Source organism: Canis lupus, chromosome 19 (assembly GCF_011100685.1).
Source record: "Canis lupus familiaris isolate Mischka breed German Shepherd chromosome 19, alternate assembly UU_Cfam_GSD_1.0, whole genome shotgun sequence".
NCBI lineage: Eukaryota > Metazoa > Chordata > Mammalia > Carnivora > Canidae > Canis > Canis lupus.
This window is the reverse complement of record NC_049240.1, coordinates 1,700,356-1,727,102: the sequence shown is the minus strand read 5'-3', so window position 1 is coordinate 1,727,102 and position 26,747 is coordinate 1,700,356. Positions and strand designations below refer to the sequence as shown.

General features: G+C 43.3%; 1 protein-coding gene across 11 annotated transcripts in view; it reads right to left on the bottom strand.

The window, feature by feature from the left end:
* INPP4B (inositol polyphosphate-4-phosphatase type II B) overlaps positions 1-26,747 on the bottom strand; it is a 366,072-nt gene that overhangs the window by 183,300 nt on the left and 156,025 nt on the right. For all 11 annotated transcript variants that reach the window (XM_038564555.1, XM_038564564.1, XM_038564554.1 and 8 more), the window contains 3 exons: positions 19,377-19,488; positions 11,715-11,787; positions 2,837-2,984 (listed from right to left, as the gene is read on the bottom strand). In XM_038564555.1, the coding sequence (XP_038420483.1) occupies positions 2,837-2,984; positions 11,715-11,787; positions 19,377-19,488 (333 nt within the window). The remainder of the gene's footprint in view (positions 1-2,836; positions 2,985-11,714; positions 11,788-19,376; positions 19,489-26,747) is intronic.

Genomic DNA, 26,747 nt, shown 5'->3' with positions numbered 1-26,747 from the left:
TTGTGAGATGGAGCCCCATAACTGGCTCTGTGCTCAGCAGAGAGTCTGCTTGGGATTCTCTCCCTTTCCCTCTGTCCCTACCTGTCCCTTCAAATCAATCAATCAATCAATCTTTAAAAAAACAAAAAAAAACAACCCAGAGACTAGGGTAATAGTAGGGGTCTTTCTCTTCATTCACTTTATAATTCTCTTTATCACTAGCTTGCTGTATTTTAAAATGAAATAGCATTAGTGGTCCATCAACTAAGACTTTCAACCCTGGGCACCTGGGGGGTCTCAGTGGTTGAGTGGCTGCCTTTGGCTCAGGTTGTGATTCCGGGGTTCCTGGGATCGAGCTGAAAGTCAGGCTCCTTACTCAATAGGAGCCTGTTTCTCCCTCTCCCTCTCCTTTGTCCCTCCCCATGTTTGTGCTCCCTCTTTGCCTCAAAAACAAACACACAAACAAAAACAAATAAAAACAAAAACTTCAAAACAAGAAAAGATTTTCAACCCCAAAACATTATCCTAATAATTAGTCATTATATCATAAAGGGTATGGAGTATAATAATGTAGTATTATTTTTATATTTTAATAATGTATTTAATAATGTTAATAGATTTCCATGTTTTGTGAAGGATCACAATTTTCCACTTTTTGTATCTTTGTAAGTTTTTTAAATTTTAATTCTAGTGTAGTTAACATACAGTTTTATATTCATTCCAGGTGTACAATACAGTGATTCAACAATTCCATACATTACTCAATGCTCATCACAATAAGTGTACTATTCTCCCTTTCACCTATTAATCTCCCCCATGACCTCCTCCCCTCTGGTAACCATCTGTTTCTTCTCTATAGTTAAGAGTTTATTTTTTTGGTTTGTCTCTTTTTTTTTTTAATTAGCTCATTTGTTTTGCTTCTTAAACTCCACATATGAGTGAAATCATATGGTATTCGCCTTCTGAATGGCTTATATCATTTACTATTATACTCTCTAGATCCACCCATTTGTCATAAATGGCAAGATTTCATTCTTTTTTATGGCTAATATATACTATACACTAGAATTAGCCATAAAAAAGAATGAAATCTTGCCATTTATGACAAATATATATATTTAATCTGCTTTATCCATTCGCCTACTGATGGATACTTACGTTGCCTCCACACTTGGCTACCGTAAATAATGCTGCCGTAACTACAAAGGTGCGTGCATGTCTTTGAATTAGTGTGGGTAGGTTATGTGGATCCCAGAAGAAGAAAAGAGAAAGAAGGGGGCAGAAAACTTTTGGAGAAAATAATAGCTGAAAATCTCCCAAATTTGGAGAAGGAAACAAAAATCTAGCTCTAGGAGGCACAGAAATCCCACCAACAAGATCAACCCAAGGGCGTCTACACCGAGACACATAGTAATTAAAATGGCAAATGTGGTGAGTGACACAGAGACAATTTTAAAACCATCAAGAGAAGAGAAAACAGTAACGTGCAAGGGAACCCCGTAAGGCTGTCACTGGATTTTTCAACAGAAACTTTGCAGGCCAGAGGGACTGGCATGATTCAGATATTTTAGTGAGAATATAGGACTGGCTAACTTAGATGCAGATGTCAGGGGCCACTTTTCGGGCAAGGCCTAACTCTAACTTCTGAGCCCCCTCTAGTACCTCCTCTCCTGTGCTTCTCGGAGGGAATAAAGGTGCTATGCGTGACCTCGAACTCTCTGTCTGTGGATTCCTTCCTTAGGCTATGACACTTGGGGAGAACAGTTATCCTCCCCGAACCTCCCGATCTTTATACGATACTAGCAGGAGCGGTTCTCCATGTCCTATAACCTTGAGTGCAACAACGCTGAGGTTGATGATTCTTTTATGACTTCAAAGATCCAAACTCCGTAAGTTTGCTCTTCTTTCCTGGGGATTTGTTTTCCTCATCATATATGCTTAGTACCAGCTCTGGGTAAGGATAATATTGAATAATTTGGCTTACGTGAAATCGTGCTTGCAGCCAGCTCTTGTAGGTAGTCTGCTTAGGTTCCTGAACACGTTCTTGTCCCTAGTCAATAGTGCTGTCTGATTTTTTTTTAATTTATTTTTATTTGTTTTTATTCATGATAGACACAGAGAGAGAGAGAGAGAGAGAGAGAGAGAGAGAGAGGCAAAGACACAGGAGGAGGGAGAAGCAGGCTCCACGCAGGGAGCCCGATGTGGGACTCGATCCTGGGTCTCCAGGATCACGCCCTGGGCCGAAGGCAGGCGCTAAACCCCTGAGCCACCCACGGATCCCCATGTTGTCTGATTTTTATGGTCTGATTATCCTCATTCAGCTACTCTCAGATATCTCTCCTTGCCCCTCTTTCAATCCTTATTTCCCTAAATCTAGGTTGTTTCCTTACAACCTATTTTCTCATCTGGTTTTCTCTAAAATCTAGGCTCTTTTTTTCCTTTCTCTTACTCCTTTCTCAGAAATACAATAGAAATATAATGTAAGCCATAAATGAGAGTCATATATGTAATTTAAAATTTTCTAGTAGTCACATTTTTAAAGTTAAAAAAAGCAAGGTGAAAAAAAAAGCAAGGTGAAATTAATATATTTTATTTAACCCCAATATAACACCAAATTTTAATATTTCATTATAAGTCAGATATTTTGCTTGTATGATAAGAATTCAAAATATGTATTTTATACTTAAAGAGTATCTTAAAATGGACTGGAAATTTCAAATGATTAACAGCCATACAGGGTTAATGGCCACCAATACTAGACAGTGCAAGTCTAGATTTTTATGTTATAATCATAGTTTAAGAAAAAATGGCTTAGAGAAAAAATAGCATGAGACAATCATGGATTATTTTCTCTTACCTACACAAGTCTTCTTTTATGTGAAGAGAAATCAATTCCTTAGGAATATGAAAAGAAAGTATGCTCTCTGACATCTGCTCCCGGATTCGCATCCACTTATTGTCAGATGTGGGAAATCTATATAATTTACACACTGGGTTCTTTAGCACTGGGAGGGAAGAAAAAATAAGTTTAGTAGTTAAATTACAAACATATGCCCATTATATAAAGATCTATTAACAAAATCATTAATCGGTGTACCACTGCTAATTACTTATTTATTCAAAAATTTGTTTTTATCATAATTCATTAGTGTATTTGAATTTCTAAGAATTTTGTTCTTCTATTTTTTTCAGTCTTTATTGAATTTAAAAATGATACATCAAATTCCAATTCATAAATGTGGTTATTCTTGTTCTCTAGTTTACCACCTATTAATTTCTTTCTTTTCTAAAGATTTTGTTAAAGCATGTGTATTTATAAATACGTATCTATATATAATACACACACACACTATATATATATATATATATATATTTCTGAATTTCTGATCATTATTAGTCAACTTTGCTCACTTATGTAGTAGGTGAGAACTGATATGTTATTTCAGAGATTTCAAATGTCCCCACTACTAAAAATGTTTTATTTCTTAAATGCCAGAAAGGTTCATTCCTTTGCTTAAGAGCTATTACAATTCAAATCTTATGCATACCTTAGTGCCAACAAGTCAATAACATATTTTCCTAATATCACCAGAAGCAAGACAAAGAGGCTGTGAACAAACTCTGTTTGTGTGTGGGAAGTGATTAGGGAAGAAGTAACAAGATTATGCTATCAAGGATTTTAAAAGATTTAGGGCAAAACTGGAGGGCAAAATATGAAGATAACACCTGATCCTTTTTTTTTTCATGGGGCCAGCACTTGTACCACACTCCCAAGCCATTTATTTCCACTGCCGTTGAGCAATGAAGGCCTTGGTTACACTCATACACCAAAGCTTAATGGGCAATAAAATATCAGGCCAATTGCCAGTCAAGTATCTATAATTTTTTTTTTGGTAAAGATGTATTTATTTATTTATTTATTTATTTATTTATTTATTTATTTAAGAGAGAGACAGAGTGTGTGTGAGAGAGAAAGCATGAGTAGGGTGAGGGACAGAGAGAGAAGCAGGCTCTCTGCTTAGGAAGGAGCCTGATGCAGGGTTTGATCTCAGGACTCTGAAATCATGACCTGAGCCAAAGGCAGACGCTTAACCAACTGAGCCACCCAAGCACCCCAAATATCTATAGTTATTTGGCTCCAGTTTACCAGTAAAGCTGATTTAAAACAAAACTGGATATTAAAATGCAGCATGGGTTATATGGGCCAGGTCTCCTCAACATATAGGGTAAAATTCCTTTTAGAAGTTTACTGAGATTCGGCCACTGCTTGGATCAATATACAATAGTTTTCTGAACATTAAAATGAGGATCTATTCATCCATTCCTCTGCAATCATCCATTCTCAAAAGTATACTTGAGACATTTTCATTATCAGAATTGATGCTATATCAGAAACCGTGATGCCAAACACCCCATATTCTTCAATAACCAGATTTAAAGCTTCTGGTATACCTACCTCCCCACTAACAACAATTAGCCAAAGTGTTTACTTTTCAAAAGCATCAAGAGAAGCCAGAAGACAGTAGACTATTTCCAGTACGTTGAGAGAAAATATTTAAAATCTAGAGTTGTATGCCCAGTTAAAAAGAAAAAATGAAATCTAGAGTCGTATGTCCAAAGGGATTGTATTTTTAACATAAACATTATCTCTAAGCTTCATCAATTAGATTATATCACAGATCCACAGGTAGAATTAATTGTATCTATTTTCTTTCTTTTTTATTGAAGTGTGACTGACATACGTTTCATTAGTTTCAGGTGTACAATGTAATGATTCAACGTTTGTTTACTATATTCCCAAATGATCACCACAATAAGTCTAGTTAACATCTGTCATCATCATAGTTATGATTTTTCTTCTTGCGATGGAAACTTTTAAGGTGTATTCTCTTATTAACTTTCAAATACAGTATTAACTATAGTCATCATATTGTACCTTATATCCCCAACATTTACCTATTTTATAACTGGAAACGTGTACCTTTTGACTTCACCCATTTCAACCACTGCCACCCTCTGCCTCTGGCAACCCCCAACTTGTTCTCTGTATTTATGAGCTTGGTTTTTTAGCTTTATTATTTTTTAGATTCCACATATAAGAGAGATCACATGCTATTTATCTTTCTCTATCTGACTGATCTCAGCATAATATTCCTTTCATTCTTTTTTATGGCTGATATATATATCATATATATATATATGTCATATTTTCTTTTTTTTAAAGATTTTATTTATTTATTCATGACAGACAGAGAGAGGCAGAGACACAGGCAGAGGGAGAACCAGGCTCCCTATAGGGAGCCCGATGTGGGACTCGATCCCCCTGGAATCACACCCGGGGCCAAAGGCGGCGCCAAACTGCTGGGCCACTGGGGCTGCCCTAGGTCATATTTTCCTTATCCATTCAACTATCAGGGGACACTTAGGTTGTTTCCACATCTTGGTTATGCAGCTATGAACACGAGGGTACCACATATCTTTTCAAGTTAGTGTTTTCATTTCCTTTGGATATATTTCCCCAGAAGTGGATTTGCTGGATCATACGATAGTTCTATTTTTAATCTTCTGAGGAACCTCCACCCTGTTTTCCATAGAGCCTATACCAATTTACATTCCTACTAAGAGTGCCCAAGAGCTCCCTTTTTTCTACACATGCTCTCTAATACTTGTTATTTCTTGTTTATTTGACAGCAGCCATTCCAATAGGTATGAGGTGACAGTTCATTGTGGTTTTCATTTGCATTTCCCTGATGATTAGTTATAATGAGCATCTTTTCATGTACTGGTTGGCTGTCGGTAGGTCTTCTTTAGAAAAATGTTTATTCAGATCCTCTGCTCATTTTTTAATCTGATTAGTTCCTTTGCTGTTGAGTTTTATGATTTCTCTATATGTTTTGGACATTAGGCTTCATCAGATATATTTTCTTTCATCTGAAATATAAGGCAGCCAATAAAAGAAACCATGATATCTCCTTAATTTCTAAAGTGACAATGTTTTAAAGATATAAGAATTTTACTACAACCTGTACTGTTCCATCTTTAGAGTTGGAGAAGAAGAAAAGTATGCTCTGAATTCAACAGAGTGTCAGTTAGGTTAAAGCATATATGGGATCTCATGAATTCCAATATAGCTTACATGATCAGGAATATAAATGCATTCTTTTACAGTAAGACAAAAACTCAATCTCTGAAAAGTCCAATTTTTTTTCTTAGTAACCTAAGTAAATTCAATTACTTGGTTTATCTATACCCAGTATATTTGCTGCTTTTAAACCTCTGTTTTATTCCTTCAAAATCATATAGAATTTTTGTAGCTCTCAAATCTGGTAAGAATTCTTCATTTTTCTTGCTTCCTATAAAATAATAACTATTTTCAGAAAATCTGTTATTGTGAATCAAGTTACAAAATTTTTCATTTTGTTATCTGAAAACTAGTCTTTCCACTTTTGACTATATTATTTTTATTTTAATGCTTTTCAATGTGTTTAAATACATATCTTCACTGAAGTAGCTTCGGCAGAAATCAAGGGCCATTTGATTAATGAGCTCCAGAACTCTCTTCTGACCACCTGGTACATATTATACAAGGACTCTGTGGAAAATGCTGTTTTTAAGGAAAATACCAGGGATAAATTAAGAAAATAAAAAAATAAGGCAACTTGATCATCCAAAAGAAAATCCCAACTGTGTCTCCCATCTAATTTTTATTAGTCATTTTTTTTTAATTTTTATTTATTTATGATAGTCACACAGTGAGAGAGAGAGAGGCAGAGACACAGGCAGAGGGAGAAGCAGGCTCCATGCACCGGGAGCCCGACGTGGGATTTGATCCCGGGTCTCCAGGATCGCACCCTGGGCCAAAGGCAGGCGCCAAACCGCTGCGCCACCCAGGGATCCCTCCCATCTAACTTTTATGTTATAGGACATGATTTTTTGAAACTCCTAGGTCTCCGAACATTTGTACTAAATCAGGATCTCAATGTAGCTATAGTGGGATCCACCCTACAAACAACCGAATCTGATCCAGCAGCATTCCTTATTAAACACTTACTATGCATAAAGCAAGAACACCTACTCTGTATCTTAAACTATCACATAGTGGAACATGACTTAAAAAAATGAAAAAAAAAAATATGGCCCAACTTCCCACTACCATGCAGATTTATTGCACTGGTTACAAAAAAAAGACCAGATAAAATGTTCGTAACTCAAAATTCTTACTACGTTGATAATGGGGAGATTTTTTTATCATCTTCACATAAAAGTAAGCATGGTATTCATGCACCAAATACTGGACAATGAATCATAAATAATGAATGCTTGTGCCAATTTTTTTTTAGGTTTCTTCCCTATAGAAGAGATACGATGCTAATAATTCTGCACACTTACTTACTCCAGCTATGGGAAAGAGTCCATCTCTTTCGGCTTGTTTTCACTGATGCCAAATTTTTCTTTATATAGAAGATACATTTATGATCATACAGTAGACCTGTCAACTCAGAACACTATTTAATATGTATTATAAATTCTTTAAAGAGACCCCTGTATGTATGCTCTTCAGTTTTCCACTGCTTTTGCCAAAACAACTGCTAGAAACATCATGTGACAGCTTCTGCCAAGAGAAAAGTAGTAGAGATATTTTGGACCACACCACGGTCTTGGGATGGCTTAACAGGAGTTAAAGGTCTAAGCTTGTCCAGATACCATACATTCCCCTCGAGGTCCACTCCCTATGGTGAGCACAGGAACAGAAAATAAATGGCAGATTTTTCTCCCCCAAATTGCAGCACAACTCAAATTTCTATATTGTTTCTCTCAGACACTGTGGCAGGGCTTCTTTAACCAGGTAACACGCTCAGCACCTGTGAAAGCCAACTGGGAACTATCAAAGATGCCAAAGAAACGTTCAACAAAGCCAACACACAGACGGCACATAAAGGAAAACCACAGAACGTGGCTGTTAAAAGCAAATGAGAGCAGAAAAGATAAACTAGAGAGATATCAAAGGAACACTTTTTTTTTTCCCCCCTGTGCCTGTTTTAGGGATGTCCATAGATAGACAAAGAATTCCACAAATTTAGATTCAGGGACAAGGGGATCATCAAAAAGCCAAATACTTATTTACTCCAGTTGTCTTAAATATATTTCTCCAGGGGAAGCTCGTCTGCGATTATCTTCATGAACTCTCTTGCATTCAGGAGGTGGTACAAGTCAATATTTAGATGGAATCTGACTTTATTGGCTTTATGCCTTACAAAAATCATTAGTTTAATGTCCTGCGGATTCTTGTAGAGAATTCATTCTGTAGCTTTTAACTATGCGGTCGTTTAATAGTTTAATTATTCAGCTGAATGTACATGCATTGCCTGTTCTCCAAATGCTACGTTATACTTACTAAAGATAAGTCCGTGTAATCCAATTAGATACTGACATTCCCTCATTTGTACTTGGAAATATCTTAGATTTATATACAACTGAAATGTAGGTTGGCTCTTTTTAAGATTGGGTAAGAACTGAAAAACCCAATTAGAAATCACTAAAACACTATCCGAAGCATGGTTATGGAAAAGAGATGATAAGAAGACAGGAGAGGAACTCAGAAAACACAGCAAAGAGAGAACTCTTTAAAAATAATAAAGATGAGGGGCACCTGGGTGGCTCAGCAATTGAGCATCTGCCTTTGGGGCTCAGGTCGTGACCCCGGGGTCCTGGGACCGAGTCCCGCGTTGGGCTCCCTGCATGGAGCCTGCTTCTCCCTCGGCCTGTGTCTCTGCCTCTCTCTCTGCATCTCTCATGGATAAATAAATAAAATCTTTAAAAAATAATAATAATAATAATAAAGATAATAAAAAGGTCAAATCAATTCTTAAAAAAAAAAAAAACCCAACTCCTAAAAATGGTTTATTTGCTTTTCTTTAGCTTTGTTATAAAATCTAAATTATGTTACTGTTTGTGTCGTTTCCAAAGAAGAAAAGGAAAGAATGGAATAGGAAATAGGATACAAGCTATGTTAGACCAAGTGCTGCTTTCCTCGCCCAACCGAACCCATGCTCTTGGGCCTCCATCTTCAATTTAAGACCAAGAATAAGAAAAATTATTACAGATGTCAGAGAAGACATAAAGATAATATTTGTGGGCATTTAGTTTCCAGTTGATGATAATTGGTGAGTTTAGTGTGTAGAATCGGATTTTAGATTTTAGCTGGTCAGGACATGATTTGCCTTCACTCTTTCCAGCTCGAATGTTTTGCTCTGCTCACTCTAGTTCTGTAATTAAAGGAAAGGACGCAGCTGAAAAAGGTAGGAGGCAGCTCGTATTTCACGCTGAGGCGCCTGAAATGGCCTATAATCCTCTGAACTCAAGTTGTTTCTCTCCAATTTCCTTCTGTTGAAGGCATTCCCTGCATCTCAGAGGAACACCCCTTTGCTGGCTGTGAGTAATCATCCTATGAACTCAGCCGTGCTAGCACCTCCTCCGGGAAGCCTTCCGTGGCTCTCCCCCTTCCCCCTCTATGGGTTTGTCTCCTCACTTCCAGAGAACACAGGCATTGAAGGATGAGAAAAACTTGGTTGAGAGAAAGGCCTCCTCGCATTTGTCCACGACATGTTAGCTTTTTGACTGCATCATCTTTTTTGCCTCTTTTTTTCCTTCTAGTTTACCTACGACGGGCAGCGGGGGAGGTAATGGACTTCCTCCAGGAAGACAGCTGAAGCCTTCACAGGTGTCCACGACCTGATTCATCGATTATTAGATAATAAATTCACTCTTCCATAGAAGCTATTTAACGCCCTAAATATATTAGTACACAGTAATGAAAATACATGGAAATCCCAAAAGAGCAAAGTTAATGGACTCTATCATATCCGTTAGAACTGCAAAGGGCAAAGAAACCTGGTGAGTAAGTATAAAGGAGCAAGGACCAGTAGCAAAAGTCAAAATGGCCCCAAAATTAAATTGAAATGGGAAAAATACGACAGAGACATCTTTGGTTCTATCAAATGGCATCGTCTAAAAAATCCCCAGATTTCATAGCTCATGAGTGACAGGAAAGAAAGGAGGAAACAGGGAATTTGCTTTTTGGCTGGAATTCATCAGGACTTAAAACGGGTAAAGAGGGACGTATTTTTAATGATCTCCTGATGTATTCTGAGTCATGCACTGCTTAGGATGGGGTGTTAGTGAGGAGAATGTCACCCCAATATTTGGCTCACGTGGTATAGTCTTGTCCTTCCCTAAGGTCAAGGGGCTCAGAGCAGACATTCATGGCAAACGTTCAAGGTGGGGAGCGTGCCTCCGTGACGTGGGGGCTGCGACCACTGAGAAATGTCATTATGGGGACCCCCCAGGGGGCTCAGCGGTTGAGCACCTGCCTTGGGCCCAGGTCGTGACTCCGGGGTCCCGAGTTCGAGTTCTGCATTGGGTCCCCGCATGGAGCCTGCTTCTCCTTCTGCCTGGGTCTCTGCCTCTCTCTCTCTCTCTCTCTCTCTCTCTGTGTCTGTCTCTCGTGAATAGATAAATAAAATCTTTAAAAGAAGAGCTGTCCTGTAATCACGTGGCCCCGTACTTCAGAGCAGAGGCCTTGGGACCAAAAGTGGCTTTGAAATCTGGACCTGCCACCTGCCAGGTAGGCGACCTGGGCCAGGGTCCGTGTCCACCAGACGAGGACGACGGCAGCGCCTGCCCGCAGCACAGGCCGGGCCAGCAGGACGCACCAGGCATCTAGCCCGCCGCCCGCCGCCCGCCACCGCACCTGTCACGGCCTCCCGGGGCATTCAAGGCAACACAATTTACACGACTATTGCACACCAGGTCCATAATTCACGTGCACAATTTGCCACATTGTTCCCCATCTTAGGAGCTTCCGTTTTATTCGCAAGGTCATCATGTAACACCTGGTTTATACCTCATTGAAACCCAGACGGGTCACTCCACGCGCATGCCCTGGAGCATAGGAACGCGCCTGTGAGCGGGCCCGCCCAATCCACCCACAGAGCGACAGAGATTATAATGATTTTGTTGTGATTCTACAATCGGGGGGTCAAGCTAGGGGCAGCTGGACGGCGCCGGTCCCGGGACAGAAAGCACTGGGGAGGCAGCCCGCCCCCCCCGCCCCTGCACCCGGCGTGGGTTCTCTCGCTCTCGAGGGAGTGAAAATCAAACTAAGTAAGAGCTTCATATTCCTTCTCAGGGGTCTGGGTTCGGGTAATATAAACCCAAAGCTAAAGGAGCGTGTTTAGCCATGGAGCCAAAGCATCTTCATGCGCTTCCGACGGGACGGCTAGCTGCATGGGGATGGGGCCCAGGAGGCTCGGGTCTGCAGGGGACCAGAGCGACATGGGTACAGGTAGCAGGGCCCGGCCCGAGGCCCAGGATCGCACCCCCACCGTCTGCGCCGCGGCCGCGAGTGGGCCCCAGCTTGTCCCGAGTGTGGGCAGGACGCCCAGGAACCCACCCTGATGGCTACAAGGACTCGCCGGTCACCCGGGGAGCACCTGCGAGGCCCCGCACGGAGCCGGGGTGCAGCCCCTCTGTCTGCAGAGCTCGCCCCTGTCTGCGCCTGCACATCCAGGCGAGACCCCACACCAGCCTCCACCCCACGCGACCAGCTCATCCGCTGCCGAGGGCTCCCGGACGATTCTGGAAGCACGCGGCCCAGGTGCAGTATCGAGCCCGCAGGAAAGGAAAACCCACGCGGATAGGAAGCGAGCGGGAGGCTCCCACCCCGAGACACGTACCTGCATTCAGGAAGGGCAGGTTCTCTTTCCCGCTCCCACCGTCGGGGGCTGCACATTCACACACCAGCGCGCACTGGGCGAGAACAAAAGGAAAAATAAAAACACGTCAAGGTAATGAAATCAAGAAGGGAAACGCTTCCATTTTGTGGACCAAACCTGAGGCTATGCAGGGGGTTCTGGAAAGTTCTGAACAAGGTCACTTGTTTCGTGAGACTATTTTTAGTTTTGTTCTTTACTATGGATTTGTTTCCTTTGGGATTATTTCCGGGTGCATTAGGTGATCGCGCCGCCTAATTGCAGGAGCTTCGTGGCTCCCGTTAAAACTACCTACAAAACTAAGCAGAAAGCGGAAAGGGATGGTCTCCTTAGAAACCTGTCCCTAGCACATCGCATTTGACAAGCTGGATGGTCCTTTTTTGTTTGTTTGTTTTTTAAGCTGGATGGTTCTAGATTTCTGTCCCCTGGGGTAGCTTTTGGATCAATAAAAAGCAAATTGTTTTCTAGATTTTTAGTAAAATAAATACAAGATAAAAGACATTGTGCCCATCAGGCCGCATAAGGCAAGGGGAAATCTTCGTCTGTGGCAACACAGCGCAAACGCTCGCTCACGAAGTATGAGGACGCTTTATAAATACATTGACCTCTGATTTATAGACCGAGTTATAAATCGATAACTTGCAAATAAACTGATTCATAGATTAACAGACTAAGCTAGTGGGCTTTTACAGAAGCAACGCTGCCCTGGATGGAGAGCATGGAAGATGGGGTGGCTGGCTCGGGTCACGACCCGGGGTCCGGGGATCGAGTCCCGCCTCGGGTTCCCGGCTCAGGGGGCAGCCTGCTGCTCCCCCTGCTCGTGGATGCTCGCTCTCTCAAAAAAGTAAATAAAATCTTAAAGAAAAAAAGAAAAAGCAAAAGAATGAGACCATATCTGCAGTGCGAAGTGCGGGCGGGCAACCGCGTCCCGGATGATGCAGCGGCAGGTGGTGGCCCAGGGGCCGCAAGAGGCCCACATCCACACAGACAGACGCCAGCAGGACGGGCACTCTTCCCCCCCCCCCCCAATGAGTTTCCTTCTCTGTCTGTAGCCACAAAAAAAGTGGGGCGGTGCTCGTTGGAGGGAAGAGGAGAATGGATTTCTGGAGCTAATGTAGGAGCCATAAACCAATAAATGCAAATAAAAACCAAACAAGCCGAGGAAGCCCCAGCAGCTTCTCCGGTGAAGGAGCCCGAGGGAAGCACGATGGCCTGTCGCGCAGGCTCTGCCCTGAGCCTCGGGGGGCCCGGCTGTTGCCCCCCACCCCCCACCCCCCGTCCCCGCTGGAGACGCGGCCACCGCCCACCGCCGAGGACAGGACGGCGCGGCTCTCGAGCGCTTTTAGAAGAAACACAAATGATCTAAACGTTGATGGAGGGGTCATTTCTGTGTGTGTATAGCCCGCTCCTGGCCCCCCATGGTAAACACTCATCACATTACTCAGGGATTTAAAAAAAATTTTTTTTTTAATTTTTTTCATTAAGCCTGATCTTTTATTCTTAAGCGGTGATGGGTTGCGGTCTTTTTTTTTTTTTTAATCTAAATTCAATTAATTAACACACAATGTATAATTAGTTTCAGAGGTAGAGTCAGTGATTCATCAGCTGCATATCATACCCAGTGCTTGTGACGTCACAGTACCCGGTTACCCCGTCCCCCCGCCCCTCCAGCGACCCTCACTTTATTTCCTAGAATTAAGAGTCTCTTATGCTTTGTCTCCCTCTTTGATTTCATCTTGTTTTATTTTTTTTCCTCTCTTCCACTATGATCCTCTGTTTTGTTTCTTAAATTCCATATACGGGCCTCCCGGGGGGGAGGGAGGCTCAGCGGCCCTTCAGCCCAGGCGATGACCCCGGGGTCCCGGGATCAAGTCCTGCTTCTCCCTCTGCCTGGGTCTCTGCCTCTCTCTCTCTGTGTCTCATGAATAAATAAATAACCTCTTTACAAAAAATTCCACATACGAGTGAGATCACATGATAACTGTCTTTCTCTGGTTGACTGATTTTGCTTAGCATAATACCCGCTGGTTCCATCCAGGAAATTTTCTGATAGGGAAAAATGTGTTCTCGTAATTTCTTTAGTGCTTCCACCGAGGTTCTACTCTACCAAAAGAATGAATAGCTGCAAACAGCTCTTAAAACCTGATGCTGTCTAAATCATTTTCCCGACCAAATGAGAACCCACAGGTGAGCCCTTCCTTTAATCCACAGGTATTCGGAAAATGCACTTCCCAAATCATTTGGGCAATGAGCAGTGATGCTTGGACATACTTAAAATTCCTTATTTCTCTTATTTCCAATATTTCCTCTGCTCTTTTCAGTCCATATAGGGCTGTTAAAATAACCTTTCATAAACTTTATATTCCTCATCCCGGTGTTCTGCTCTAAAATGGATAATGGCCATTTACTGCCCAATCAAATCCAATATTCTCAGATGGGTGTTCAAATCCTTTCACGATCTGTCCCTGCTATCCTTCCACACGATAAGTAGGAGGGTAGCTTTGAGCCATCCTCCTTTCCAAGAAAGGACTGTCCTCTACAACATACAGAAATGGTTTAGATTAAACCTGGTTAGTAAGGAAGTCCATGATTCACAGGGATCGGGCTCTCATCTTGAAGACCTGCTTGTCTACACGGAGGGAGCCCTGCCTTTTCACAATCAAAGTCAACTGTTTTCCAACAGAAAATCCATTATTAACATCCATTATCCACTATCCAATAATAGCATCCATTATTTTACCAAATGGATACAGAAATAGAACTTTCATACACTCGTATCTCCCATCTCACTGAAAGGCAGACATTCAGGATAATTTTAACCCAATAATATTCTTATTTTGCAACTTTACTGCATCTTAAAACTTTACCACTCACAATGCTTTCAAGATTTAAATCCACGGAATAAAAACCGAAGATATCTGATAAACATATATTAAATTAATGCATATTTTTTATCTTTGGACTCAGTAATTATTTTCTTACATTGTTTCCTGAGTGTACTGTGTCACTATTTCAATTGAGTTCTGAAGCCAGGAACCATATTTCTTATTTCCTCAGCCTATTTTATTTATTTATTTATTTACCATATTTCTTATTTCCTCAGCCTATTTTATTTATTTATTTATTTGCCATATTTCTTATTTCCTCAGCCCATTTATTTATTTATTTATTTATTTATTTATTTATTTTTTGCAGTTGACCCCAGAGTCATTTTTACACTGTGCTAGATCCTACAGAGAAAGCAAAGGTTAAAATGATTTGGAATCATTAAGCACAGGCTTAAGGGGGCTCCAGCTCCGTATACTGTTTATTGCTACCATCATGAAGGCTATTTGCAGGGTTATATGCCCTTATACCTGGTGTGTTCTTGGTGTAACCATTTGTGATTCTGAACTGGAGTAGCAAACACCACGTGCCGAGGCGCCGTAAGCCTAGTGATTTTGACGAGCGCTTTAAAAAACGTCATCTGACGGTAAGTGTGACCAAGAAGAAGAAACATAAGAGAAGAATGAGATGCATGAAGTACGCGTGATGGCGGATAGCGAGACGGATGAAGGACAAAAAAAGGAGAAAGGAGACAGAAAATTTCCGGTAGACGTCGCGGTTTTGGATACTGGGAGAGAAGGCAGGTGAGAAGGTGACATTTTGCAAATAGACCGGAAGGAAGCGAGGGCCTGGAGCACACGGTTACCTGCGGAAAACGCTACAAAGGCAGACTGAAAAGCGAAGCAAAGGGCCGGACGTGGAAACGCACCTGGAATGTTAAACGGACGGACAAGAAGGTTGCGATGCCGGATGAAGGTGAGCAAAGAGTGGGCCACGGGGGCCAACACTCGCAGGGCTTTACGTGGGTCACTGGAAGGGTTCGGTGCACACTTTTAGGGAGCGGAGAAGCCACCGGAGGAATGACATGGTCCCTGTTACGTTTTAATAAGCACTCCGCTGAGAACAGACTATGATGATGGGGGTGGCGGGAAGGCGGCAGGAGGGACATTTAAGAGACGGCTATAAAAACGTCCGTGAAGTCCTAGGAGGGACGGGCCCACAGGTCACCGGGGTCTGGATATATTTATAAAGTCAGGACTTGCTGACACTCCCTGGGAGTGAAAGAGGAAGAAATGAGCCCAAAATGACTCCAAAGATTAAAAAAAAAAAATAAAAAAAGACCGGATACCTAATGCAACGTTTCACCTACGCGGCACGCTCTGTGAGACGTCCACGTCACGGTTTCTTTCGTGAATCTTTCTTTCTCCAGCTGTGTGACTTCAGCGCTGTCTCTTCCGTCACTGTGTCGGAGCACATACTGAATAAAACTTCGAGCCGGGGATGCCTGGGGGGCTCGGTCCCTTGGGCGTCGACTCGTGGTTTCCATTCAGGCCGTGACCTCAGCGTCGTGGGATCAGGCCCTGTGATGGGCTCCGCGCTCAGCAGGAGTCTGCTGGCGATCCTCTCCCTCTCCCTCTGCCTTCCCCCCATTCACTTGCCCCTCTTGCTCTCGCTCTCATAAACAAATAGACATGTACGTAAAGACATAAATAAATAAAATATTTTAAAAATGCAGTATTTTATATCAGGGATATTGTCATGAGCTGGATTGTGTTCCTCGAAATTCATTACGTGGAAGCCCCAACACCCGACGGGACGGGATCTGGAGACAGCTTTTGTGGAGGTGATTCAAGTCCAGTGTGATAAGGGTGGGGGGCTCTAACCCAATGTGATAAGGGTTGGGGGCTCTAACCCAATGTGATAAAGGTGGGGGGGCTCTAACCCAATGTGATAAGGGTGGGGGGCTCTAACCCAATGTGATAAGGGTTGGGGGCTCTAACCCAATGTGATAAGGGTGGGGGGCTCTAACCCAATGTGATAAGGGTTGGGGGCTCTAACCCAATGTGATAAGGGTGGGGGGCTCTAACCCAATGTGATAAGGGTGGGGGGCTCTAACCCAATGTGATAAGGTTGGGGGGCTCTAACCCAATGTGATAAGGGTTGGGGGCTCTAACCCAATGTGATAAGGGTGGGGGGCTCTAAGCTAATGTGATAAGGGTGGGGGCTCTAACCCAATGTGATAAGGTTGGGGGTTCTAACCCAATGTGATAAGGGTGGAGCTCTAACCCAATGTGATATGGGTGGGGCTCTAACTCAATGTGATAAGGGTGGGGGCTCTAACCCAATGTGATAAGGTTGGGGGTTCTAACCCAATGTGATAAGGGTGGGGCTCTAACCCAATGTGATATGGGTGGGGCTCTAACTCAATGTGATAAGGGTGGGGGCTCTAACCCAATGTGATAAGGGTTGGGGGCTCTAACCCAATGTGATAAGGGTGGGGCTCTAACCCAATGTGATAAAGGTGGGGGGCTCTAACCCAATGTGATAAGGGTGGGGGGCTCTAACCCAATGTGATAAGGGTGGGGGGCTCTAACCCATTGTGATATGGGTGGGGCTCTAACCCAATGTGATAAGGGTGGGGCTCTAACCCAATGTGATAAGGGTGGGGGGCTCTAAGCTAATGTGATAAGGGTGGGGGCTCTAACCCAATGTGATAAGGTTGGGGGTTCTAACCCAATGTGATAAGGGTGGAGCTCTAACCCAATGTGATATGGGTGGGGCTCTAACTCAATGTGATAAGGGTGGGGGCTCTAACCCAATGTGATAAGGTTGGGGGTTCTAACCCAATGTGATAAGGGTGGGGCTCTAACCCAATGTGATATGGGTGGGGCTCTAACTCAATGTGATAAGGGTGGGGGCTCTAACCCAATGTGATAAGGGTTGGGGGCTCTAACCCAATGTGATAAGGGTGGGGCTCTAACCCAATGTGATAAAGGTGGGGGGCTCTAACCCAATGTGATAAGGGTGGGGGGCTCTAACCCAATGTGATAAGGGTGGGGGGCTCTAACCCATTGTGATATGGGTGGGGCTCTAACCCAATGTGATAAGGGTGGGGCTCTAACCCAATGTGATAAGGGTGGAGCTCTAACCCTATCGGGCTGCTGTCCTTGTGGGAAGAGGAGGAGACAGCAGAGCTCAGTTGCTGTGCCAAGGGAAGGCCACGGGAGGACACGGCGCGGAGGCAGCACTACGTGGGGCTCTGGAGGGGCACAGCCCTGGGCTTCAAGTTCTCCATTTAGGAAGAGTCTGATTCAACGGGCACAACCTCGTAATAGCAACACAGTAAGGGGCGGCGGGGGGAGCTCTGAGGAGCACAGAGAGCGGCCGGGAAGAGATCTGCAGCCAGCAAGGGAGGCCTCCTCTGCAACGGGAGGCGTTCCTGCCAGTGGTGTCCTACTCCCGGCCTCAGTCCCCCACCGGGCCCCCAGGTCTGGCCTCCTTGATCCTGATGGAAGCTTCCATGAGGTGGTGACCGCTATGCACTATATACAGAACCACAAAGGAAACACGACTAAAGGAAGGGACCCCGTCGGTGGGGCCCAGAGGCACGGATCTCAAGACGACCCGCTGCCCCCACGACAGCCCGTGCATTTCCAGGCAACCCGATTCAGACTCTGGGCCTCCCTGGAACATGTTCATGATCTCCAGCAGCCTGTGAGGGGGAGAAGAACCAGGATCGGCCCAGCTGATAAGGCCCTTGCCTATTCCGGGGCAAAAACAATATTCCTTTTTTTTTTTTTTTTTTTTTTTTTTATGTTAAGATTCCCCCAAGGATTTCTTCTTTTTTTTTTTCTCTTGTAAATTTATTTTTTATTGGTGTTCAATTTGCCAACATATAGAATAACACCCAGCACCCATCCCATCAAGTGCCCCCCTCAGTGCCGGTCACCCAGTCACCCCCATTCTTTTGAAGGGTGGTCCTGGCTTTCTTTTGCAAAATCTTTGTTGTGTTAGAGAACCCCCGTCTCCCATGAAGATGCCTCCTAGCACCGCAGATCAAGCATGCTCCACTGAGCCGGGAAGGAAGTCGCCAAAGGCCGTATCATCAGAAGACGCACATTTATGATAAGCAGGGATATATATGGCGGAAATAGAGAATCTTCCCAGATATAAATAGGCAATTGCATTCCTAAGACAGGAATTTCGATTCATACTTAGGCCGCTTCTCTTTGTCAGAGAAAAGAAGGTAAAAATCGCAGACACACATTGCTACGCACGGGGCCTCCATCCTCAGCCTCGGGGGCCGCTGCACTTGCGGCAGGTGCGGCCCCTCCTCCAAGGCCCCACGCTGTCCCCGCTCCTCTCCCTGAAATGTCACCGGGCAAGAACATTACCAAATCTCTTCACCTTCACATATAAACGGGATCTAAACTCACAGGCCGTGTGTCTCTAAAGAGGGTTTGGAGAGTGAAGTGGCGACTTTGGGCAATAGCCTTCCCAGAACCTTCCGTGCGTCTCACGTGGGGTTAATCAGGGCAGAACACAGCAGTGAAGGACGCTAGTGCTCCACGTGGGAGCCAGGGCCAAGAGGAAGGTGCTCCTGAGGGCCGCGTGGCTTTGCACACCTCCGTGCACGGAGGCCCGGCTCCGGGGGTTCCCACGGCCCTCCAGTGCACGGCTGGTTTCCCATTTTGCTTTTGAACGGTGAGATTTCATGCCACACAGAGGTGTTGGTGGTTCAGGCCTCGGGCAAAACCGATCATTTCCGACATCATCTGTGCATCGAGCTGAGGGACCTACCTTTTGTCCCTGCACGTCTGTCGTGACGTGGTCAGCTTCCCCATCCTCAATCTCCCCCATCTTCACGACACTGACTTCTATGGTACCAACAACTTTGCCACCATCTGAAGTCCTGCAACCAAAAAACAAATGAAATGGAAAGGTAAGAATCCTCTCTCTCCTTAACAGAAGCCCACACGCGCACGTTCCTGGAGACCGCAGGTTGAGCTATTCACCTTCCTTGCTGCTCCATGAAACGAATCTAGTCTGAAAACATTCAAACCTGTTAATAGGGTTGCTGTTATTTTTTATTAGAAAAGAAAGCCAAGTGGGGGTTTACGAGGCAGGTGCACGGAGGGTCGAAGCTGCTTGAGGACGGTGGGGCCTCCGGGCCCGACTGCGCGGGGCACACCTGCTGCTGCAGCTACAGCTGCACAGGACAGGAGAGGGGACGCAGCCCTACAGTCCTGCCTGTCGAGGCCACAGGCCACAGACGCGATCCGGCACCTTCCCCAGCACCGTTGTGTAAGAGATGAGGTTAAGGGAGGCTCCGCTGGCAAAGGCGGGAAAGTTAGGGCCACACAGAGCCCGAATCGACTGCCAACCTGCTCCAGTACCGGCCTTTCCCTGGTCAGATCGGGAATCAGAGATTCAAAAAGATGGGGAGGCTCGTCTAAGGTCACGAGGTGTCAGAACCAGAATTCCAGGATTCTATCTTCTTCCTATCTCTGCTGGTCATCGATAAACCCTTCTCTAGGGATCCCTAGGTGGCGCAGCGGTTTGGTGCCTGCCTTTGGCCTAGGGCGTGATCCTGGAGACCCGGGATCGAATCCCACATCGGGCTCCCGGTGCATGGAGCCTGCTTCTCCCTCTGCCTGTGTCTCTGCCTCTCTCTCTCTCTCTTTCTCTCTCTCTGTGACTATCATAAATAAATAAAAATTAAAAAAAAAATAAAATAAACCCTTCTCTATTTAATGATGATGATGATTTTATCATGAAAATTTCCATCATCATTATCGTCGTCAACATACGAATTTCCTGCTTCACAATAATGAAGGATAAGGACAAAATGAATAACTACCCTCCTTTAAGATTCTCTAATTTCTTTTCCCGGGCAAGAAAATATACAGAATAAATGGTGTCACTGTCACATGGGAACTGTGACACAAATGACATTTTGCCCTTGAATCTCATTTTGAGAATAAAAAAAAAAATCTCATTTTGAGAATAGGTAAGCAAGCCACCCCCCAGGCATGACATTTTGCCATGACTTCTTCCCAGGTCTAACTAATACTAGAGATGCGATGCTTCATTTTCTTCCATCATGTCTTTCCCTGAAATTTGTTTTTAATTTTAATTGGGATACAAATGGTGTCTTTCTTTCAGCCAATTCCTTCTAAATGTCAGTATTTTATCAAAGATGTCAGGAAAGGGGATTAGGAAAATTTGTATAGTTTACCAAAATACCAATTAAAATAATGAATACGTTAGGTGAAAAGGAAACTCAATTATGTTACTAAATCATGGCAAGTTTCAAAATATAAAAATATAAAAAAATAAAATATATAAAATATAAAAAGAATAAATTAAAACATACCTTTTGAATTCAATGCTTTTAAAGAAATTGAAATAGGAGCATTCTGGTGACATCTGCACACCTAACGTCATAATGTAATAACATAAAAATCGTGAACACAGAAAAAGAAAGTGATTTACTTGTTAAGTAGCATATTATGATTTCTTATCAGAATATGAACTAAAATGCTTTTTGGTGACTTTCAAATCAGTGGAAATCATCACACTGATTCAATTATTTGCAATTAGTATAGAGACTTTTAAATATTCTTCACAAAGAAGATGTGTATATAGAGGACACTTTAATCCGTGATTTTGCGAAAAACGGCATTAGCTTCAATTCTGGGGTAATTAAAAAAAATTCATTATTCCATTTTCCCGCTGGAAAAAGACATAATGACTTTTCATAAATCATGTAGTGACTTACTCTGTACACTCTTCAGTACCCAATAAAGAGCTCAATAGGAGCTCTCCTAGTTTTTTCCAGACATTTGCAGGTTCTCCTCCCCCCTTGCTGATGACCTCTAACAATTTCGATCCCTTTTTCTTCTCCCAGGAGCTGCTTACAGATCCCTGCTTGCACCATCGAGCCAGGCTCATTCCCAGGGAGGCAAAGCTCAGGCCTGACTTTCTAAGCGCTCTCACTGCCTAAACCCAAAGAACGGCATGACGATCTGAAACAGGGGCGGACCCACGGCCTGTCCCGGGGCCCGGGGAGAACCAGCCTGTGGCTCGCGGTTAAGGCGGGTGCCGCGCCTCGGGGCCACCTGCCCCTGAGTGACGGGCAAACACCTTAAGGGACGTAACGCCCGAGAAGCTTCCTTTGTAAATGGAGATGAGCGTCCCATTGTCTGGGCGGTGGGCTTGGCCCCAAGTCCTACAGGAGGCGCAGGGCTACGGTGGTGACAGTCCCAGCGGCGGCACCGATGCGCCGCACTGTCCTGCGGGTGGCGCAGGCCACTGCGACCGCATCTGGGACCGTGGTGGGGACGGCGCCCTAAGAGACACAGGCTCCCAGCAGCCGGGCGCCCAGTCCCGGGATCGAGCCCCCCACGGGCCCTGCTCCCCCGGGAGCCGCTTCTCCCTCTACCTCTGCCTCTGCCGGCCTCTCCCTCTCTCCTCTGTCAACTGAATACATGAAATCTTAAAAAAAAGAGAGAGAGAGAGAGAGAGAGAGAGATAGAAAGAGAAAAGAAAAAAAAAGAAAAAAGGAAAAAAAGAAAAGAAAAAAAGAAGAAAAAAGAAAAGAAAAAAGAAAAAACCCACAATTATCTGCCTATTTTTTAAAATAACTTTAATGCCCTCAGGGTTTAGTCCCAGAGCAGAAACAAAGCAAGCAGAGCTTGCTTCATCTAGTGATGCTAGAATGATTCTAGAACCTTTTTTTCTTTTTCCCCAAACCATTTCGGATAGGAAGTTCTGACTACTTTAAAGCATCTCCCTTCATCTGAGACTTGTGGGAGATAAAATGGGGAATCCAGGTTATAAACTAAAGAGCTAAAAAAATAAAAATTAAAAAAAAAATAAACTAAAGAGCTGAATCGAAGATGCCCAAAAGCGTGGTTCCTCCTCCCAGTCAATGAACTGGAACGTAAAATGCAGGAGCTTTTTTTTTCCTAATTTATCCTGCAACAACTTAACACACACAAAGTATGGATATTCAACACGTCTCTTCAATCAGGAGAGTCACGATCGAAGCATCATGTTTCCAAAGGCTGTTCCAAAGGCGATTTCCCACAGATTTAGAAAAAATTCATTCTTCAATTCTTAATTATGCTTTCAATTTATCGCCCGTTAGGTTCGGGAGGCTAGTAATAAATGCTTAGGCATTATTCAACACCAAAATTATACCAGATTTTATCTAGTGGAAATCATCACCTCTGCATGGAAGATATAGGGAAGAGACGTCTGGGCCAGGGAATCAAGAAATCGAAGCACTGGGGATCCCTGGGTGGCTCCATGGTTTGGCGCCTGCTTTCGGCCCAGGGTGCAATCCTGGAGTCCCGGGATCGAGTCCAGTGTCTGGCTCCCGGCATGGAGCCTGCTTCTCCCTCTGCCTGTGTCTCTGCCTCTCTCTCTCTCTCTCTCTCTCTCTCTCTCTCCCTCTCCCTCTCCCTCTCATAAATAAATAAAAATAAATCTTAAAAAAAAAAAAAGAAATCCAAGCACTACTTCCAGGTCAGCCACTAACTAGCTATGTGACCAGGGATATATCACTCTAGACCTCTGCATTTCACTTTCCTTTGCTGGAAAACAAAGAGTTGCTCCCAAATAGCTATTCCCTAATATCAGCACTCACGTCCAGCGCTCTAGTCGCTCTTGTGAGTCTATCACATGATTCTATCATAGACACCACAGGCCATCACGCCCTGATAGAGCCTTGGAAAACATCTCGGGGGCACCCTGGCCTCCCCTCACCCCCTACCTTCCTAAACCAAACAGGCCTCATGCACGCCAACCCAGAGAAGCAACTGAACACTTAGGGTCCAATAAAAGGGTTTTTTTCTTATAATAGCCAATGCACCCTCATATATTTTAACTGCCATTATGGCACAGCATCGTGGCATTCGTACAAGGAAACAAATTTGAGCGAACCCAGAAACAAAAGCGATCTTTACACACTTTCCTAGCAATTTATACGGCAATAAGAATAGGCTACAGTAATAAATAACTATCTCAGTCTACGTGAACAACCACCACAAAAAAAAAAAAAAAAAAAAAAAATTATGCCATTTCAGCCACTTGGCAGATCATTACCACTGTTTAATGCAGAAAGCTGCAAGAGAAGTAAAAGATGAATAGTTCACGGCCGATACAGTGTTTTGATCACGACATGGAAGTTCCTAGTTAAACCCAGCAAATGCAGTCGTGCCCTTCTCCATGGTTCTGCTTCTCACCGCTCCACCTTCTGAGGTCTCCGTTACCTGTGATCAACAGATGATCCTCCTTCTGAGGATCACATCATTGGAAAGTCAACCGTAGCCTAATGCAACGTCACATCTCCTCTGCCATTCTCCTCCCTTCATCTCATCATAGGGGCCTTTTATCATCTCACATCATCGCAAGAAGACGGGTAAGTACAGTAAGCTATTTTGAGCGAGAGAAAGACCACCTTCACGTAGCTTCTACATGATATATTGTTATAATTGTTCTATTTTATTATGGTTGTTGATCTTTTTTTATAAATTAAACCTTTCCATAGGCAGGTATGAATAGGAAAACCACATGGTGTATATAGGATTTGATACTATTTTCCACTGAGGGTCTTGGAATGTATTCCTTGTGAATAAGAGGGGGGAAATACTTTACACTTAAATATTTAACCTTGCCAGCAAATTGGAAGACGAAGAAGTTTGTCTTTGTTGGAAGACAGAGACGACAACGATTTTCAGCAACACAGATCCATGCTTCCTTCTCACTCAGATCTGCAGCATGCAGAGTAGATTAGTGACGACGGTTCTTCAAAATCTGCCTGTGAAATAACTGCCCTAATGGTTTCTAATGAAATATCCAATCTCATCTGCTGCAACATACGAACATGTTTAGAGGACTGAATGAAAGGAGCTGTAAGACAGTCTTTTAACAAAGGACAATTTATGGGCACCCGGGTGGCTCAGCGGTTGAGCACCTGCCTTCGGCTCTGGGTGTGACCCCAGGGGTCCCGGAATCGAGTCTCACATCGGGCTCCCCGCAGGGAGCCTGCTTCTCCCTCTGCCTGTGTCTCTGCCTCTTTCTGTGTGTCTCTCATGAATAAATGAAAATTTTGTAAAAGGGCAATTTAATGACCCTCTTCTTCACCATCTACTATATCATCCTTACTGGGAAAAGAAAACGAAAAAGGAAAAAAAAAAAGCTCTGGAAATGTTAAACAGCAACATGTAAATAACTCCTCTGTTCTGAAAATGCCACAGAGATGCAAACCAACAAATGACTCTGTAAACATCCAGGGAGAAACCATCATTAGCACTGTCAGTTTTTGTGAATATAAAGTAGTCCTGGTGCTGTGCACGGGAATCTTCAGCTGTGAGACATGCCTTGCATTTAAACTGTCTAGACATGTACCTGGGAAATACAAATCTCACCCAGACAGGAAAATAAACAGAGGCCATAAGTAAACAAATGGAGCTAGTGAGTGAGTGAGTGCACCCTGACGATCTTTCTGGTGAATACATTTACCCAGCGAAGCTAGATTTACTTAGGGCTCAAAGAAGTGAGAGTCCCATTAAGTATGTATGACTAAGCACACCTCTATTCTGGCTGAAATTCATAAATGTCAGAAGCCATAGAATACTTTCAAACTCATACTCAAATAAAACTTTCAGTAGTTCTTCGCATTAGAGCTTACACACTCCGAGTTTTAGTCCCTGATTTTCTCCTCTATGCTCATTAGGAGCTCTTCTTTGGAAAGTCCACCCGTTATTAGGATTCTACTATCCCTTTTCTATGAGGAGCTATCATTCTAGATTCCCTAATCTGCCCTCATTTCCTGATCTAGAACTCCGAATCACTTTTGCCCTGATGTTTTACATTCTGTAAGCTTGAAACTTAACTCTTCCTCAAGCTCCAACTCACTCACATCCAGAGCATATCATCGTCTAAAGACCCCAACCAAGGAATATTCCATCTCTACCTCCGCCTTGCCCCAGCCTTCCAGTGAGTCACTAAACCCTGCTGACTGGTCCTCCACAATGTCCCTTCACAATGGCAACATCCCAAGGAGTGCTGTCATCTATCTTTCGTTACGATTGAGGAACCCACTTCCACTTTCCAGGAACCTTTTCTTCTATTTCATCCGTGTCAGTTTTTCTTCTTTTTTTTAAATTCTTTTTTCAGGTTTTCTTCTTAAAGTGCACCTGCTACTGATTATTTTCTTTTCTCTGTTAAAAGTCCCTAGACATTGTCCAATGTCTACCCAGAGAGGCTGAAGGACAGCCTGTCTTTCAAAGCCTTCTGTCAGAATTTGCCAAGGGTTTCAGGCAGCTCAGTATTTTTCATTTGAACTGATCCATGCCATCTCACATACCGTTACACAGTGGAGTACGGTTTAGTGAAACATGCAGTGAACTTTGAGTAACAAAGTCCCTGGTTGGTTACTCTACAGCTAACAGCAATGTGACTGTGAGCAGGCAATGCAGCACCCAGAAAGACGTCCCGGCTATAAAATAGGAATATACTAAATCACCTTACTTATCTCACAAGATTGATGTGACTAAAAAGAAAAGATCTTCAGTGTAAGTATAAGAATGCTTTAACGTATGGCGATGACCACTATAGTTATACAGTCTGGGCTGTGAAGCTTCGAGAGCACATCACAAATATGTTGACTATCAGTTTTCAGACTAATTGGTTAGTAGAGTCTTCTTTACTGCTAAAAATAGTACTATTCAAATGTAAATATCCCAATACAAATAAGTTAAAGCACATCTTTCCCTCCTCATGTTTATATTACCTATCTATCTCTCTATCTATCATCTATCTATCTATCTATCTATCTATCTATCTATCTATCTATCTATCTTAATGTTAGTTGTATTTGGAAACGTAGATTCAATGTTAACATGAAGTATAAACTATCTCTTTAAATTTAAGGCATACCTAGTAAGCAAGGTGATAAAACAAGATTGACATCTTGTAAATACATAGGCAACCAAAATTACATTAAAATTAACAGGATGCCATGATCTGCCCATTGGTACATAGAGTGTTGCAGGTAAGAGAGAGGAAGCACGCTCTACCCTTCTGTATCCTAAACCTGGACAGATGCACAGAGCAGCTATTTGATGAATCAAAGGAAATAGCACCAGGCATATTGGGGTA